Below are 3,311 nucleotides of genomic sequence, written 5' to 3'. Positions count from 1 at the left end.
GCTGTGGGCCAGAGGGTGCTGGAGGGTGGGAGGATACAGGGTGTCCCTTAGGGTGAGTGGTGGGGGACCGCTGCTGGGTCTCCATGGAGATCAGGGGTCGGGATGCAGCTGGGGATGGGGTCTGTAGAAATACCCTCTGCCACCATGTAGGGGTCCGGGGTGCCTGAGGGTCTGTTAGCAATACCACCCGCAGCCAGGCTGGCCAGGCAGGGCTTTGTGCCATTCCTCGGGGACATCAGCAGCGGCTGGCTGCAAATTGTGCCATGCCCCCACTTCTTCCCCTGTCCATGCAAGGAAAAGTGCCTTTCTGCATCGCAGCTGTAGGGTCGTTTTTCCAGGCAGGTCTTGGTGGCCCTGAGACCTGGCAAGCTCGTGCCAGCATTGAACCAGCACCCACAGCGTATTCCCCTGGCACAGAGAGGGATGCTGGGCAATGGGTGCAGCAGCTCTGCCTTCACCCTCCACAGTGTTTGCACAAAACCCCAGGGTGGTAGGGAGAAGAAATGATTTTATTTTAAGACTATTTATCTCTCTCCATGCTAACACACTCTCCCTGCTCCCTGACTGCCCCCCCCGCCACCATCCCATTAACTCTTGCCCACGTGGTGTTTGCAGTTATTTTTGGTTGCTGCTTTTAAGTGTATTTTAAGTCTTTTTTTTTTTTTTTTCCATCACCAAAATATTTTATTTTCAGGCCAAATGTTCCCAGTTAGTTACCAGCATAGTTTTGGCAGAGACCTTTTAACTGATGTTTCTTGGGAATGTTTCTATGGGTGGTTTGGTAGGAAAAGCTTATGACAGTCTCATGAAATTATTTACATTCGGGGCTTGCATTTGAGGCTGCCTGGCGCATTCAGGATGGGGCTGATGCGGGGTGGTGCACGCCTTCCCCCCCGCACTTTCTGGGTTGCAGCGCATCACCTTGTAGCTCTCCTTTCCTTCGCCAAGCGGATTGGTTTGTGGCCATGGGCACCTGCCTGCAGGAGAAGAGCTGGCAGCTGCTCCAGGGTACCTTTCCAAGGCTGGAGCATCTCTCTCCTGAGCATCCCTCCTTGACTGTCGAACCCAGGAGACTCAGGGGGATGCAGATTTACACTCACAAGCTGCAGCCTGCGATTGGGGCTGGCACTAGCTGATATGTGCAGAATGCAGGCTTGATTTGACCCCTCAGGGTGATGCTGGCTGGGGTGGACAGGGAGATGCTGGCTGAGATGCTCACTGCCTCCCGTGCTCTTAGCCCCTGCCCACCTGCAGCTAGGAACAGAGCCTGACAATATGGGTGTAAATAAACAGGCCTGCCCATTTGTGAGAGGTGGGCATGGGGGGTCTTCCAGGGAGAAATGAATCAGCTGTCTGTGCCTGCTGGGGGCAGGCGGGGCTGGCTGATAGGGACAGTGTGACGCTGCTGCTATGGATGGCGTGATACTGGCTAGGATGGATGCCCTGGGGTGATGCTGGCTGGCACAGACAGGGTGATGCTGGCTGGGATGGACAGGGTGACGCTGGCTGGCACAGACAGGGTGACACTGGCTGGTATGTGCAGGGCGACGCAGGCTGGAATGGACGCCTTAGGGCGATGCTGGCTGGCACAGACAGGGTGAGCTGAATAGACAGGGTGAGTTTGGCTGGGACAAACGGGCTGACACTAGCTGATATGTGCAGAACAATGCAGGCTGGATTGGACACCTCAGGGTGATGCTGGCTGGGGGGGGCAGGGAGATAGATGCTGGCTGAGATGGACAGGGAAATGCTGGCTGGGGTAGACAGGGAGATGCTGGCTGAGATGGACAGGGAAATGTTGGCTGGCACAGACAGGGGTGGGGAGACCTGGGTCTATGGCGTTGACTGAGCTGGGTGCACATCCCTTCCTCAGCATCCCCTTCACTGGTGGTCTCTGAGGGGGAAGAAGGGATTTCAGGACCATTCTCCATGGGTCCAGAGACTCCAAATGGCCCAGAAGGGCACAGACGTGCATAGACCAGCCTGCAGCGGGTATGGGGGTGGGCAGTGATGTGGAACCCCCAGCCAGCCCCGCTCTCGGTACGGTCTGAGCTCTCACAAACCTGCTGCCCTGGCTGTGTGAGCCTGTGCGGATCTAATTGCTGTCTCCTGCCACATAAAAACAGGCCAGAATTTCTTCTCGGTCCCTTCCCACTCCAGCTGCACCAGCGCAGGTCTATGGACCACCCCGAGGCTGGGAAGCAGCCAGGGCTCCCGGCATAGGACCGCAATGGCAAAAAGCCCTTATTCCCACCAACCCACGCAGCCTCAGGCTCCTGGTCAGTGTTTGCCCTTTGTGTCCCCCCCCCAGGCATGGGGACTCCTCGGCAGCCAGGCGCTGGCTGTGACAGTGGCACAGACCTTCCCAGCTGTCCCCGCCGGGGTCCCAGCGGTACAGCCCCCATGCTGTCCCTGGCAAGATGGGGTGAGATAAGAGGGAGGTGTGGAGTGTGCAGTCTTGCAGGGATGCTCCGGGGTGTGGGCCCCGCCAGCTGCCCTGTCGCAGGGAATAACACCCTTTCCCTCCCTGCTCTGCCTTATTCCAGATGCGCAGTCCCATCCCAGGTCTGGGCAGGGTGATGGTGTTCCTCGCAGCAGCCGTGGCGTCAGCCTCCCTTGCCACCCCCGAGGGCTGGGGAGAGGAAGGTGAGCCCCCTCCGAGTCCCTCGCACAGCCCCCACATCCCAAACATGGGGACCCTGGGGGCACCCCATTCACCCCCAGGCAGGCACAGACCTACCAGAATCAGGGTGTACATGAAACACAGCCGCACGGTGATGGGTGTCCTCTGGTCAGCCCACCCCTGCTGCTGCCCATTGCCCAGCCCCAACTGGGACCAGTCCTTCCCAGTCCCCCATGGTGGTACCTGCATGAAGCAAGACCCCACAGCCACCGCCCAGCTGCCTGTGGGGGTACAGCACTAGGCTGCCCACCTTGACCCCCAGCCCTGGCATGGGGTGGCACGGGGTGCTAACCCCCATCTGGGGATGTGTGTGTCCCTCCAGGTGTGCAGTATGGACAGGTGGGGACAGACGTGACCCTGTCGTGCGCTGGTGCCCGTGCCGGGTAGGTCTTTTCCATGCACACTGCGGGGTTTATCTGATGGGATGGTTTACCGGGTTCACCTGGGGTGACCCCATAGTCCCTGTCCTCTAATGCAGCCTGCCCGGTCTTCCCTCCCCAGCTCACTGGTGCAATGGAGACAGGCAGGTGCTGCGGCGCTGCCGGAGGGCTCGGCCATCCATCAGGGAGCTCTGGTGTTGCCACATGCCGGCTTGGCTGGCCCGGGGGACCACAGCCGGCCAGGAGGG

General features: G+C 59.4%; 1 protein-coding gene across 1 annotated transcript in view; it reads left to right on the top strand.

Moving 5' to 3' along the window:
- The first annotated feature begins 2,546 nt into the window (after positions 1-2,546).
- Positions 2,547-3,311, top strand: part of IL11RA (interleukin 11 receptor, alpha) — a 13,726-nt gene continuing 12,961 nt past the window's right edge. The window contains exons 1-3 of the mRNA XM_009889749.1: positions 2,547-2,646; positions 3,006-3,066; positions 3,185-3,309. Of these exons, the coding sequence (XP_009888051.1) occupies positions 2,547-2,646; positions 3,006-3,066; positions 3,185-3,309 (286 nt within the window). The remainder of the gene's footprint in view (positions 2,647-3,005; positions 3,067-3,184; positions 3,310-3,311) is intronic.

The sequence above is a fragment of the Charadrius vociferus genome, unplaced genomic scaffold (genome assembly GCF_000708025.1).
Source record: "Charadrius vociferus isolate BGI_N301 unplaced genomic scaffold, ASM70802v2 scaffold37, whole genome shotgun sequence".
Classification (NCBI taxonomy): Eukaryota; Metazoa; Chordata; class Aves; order Charadriiformes; family Charadriidae; genus Charadrius; species Charadrius vociferus.
Note: the sequence above shows the minus strand (reverse complement) of the source record. Positions and strands in the feature narration are given on the sequence as shown.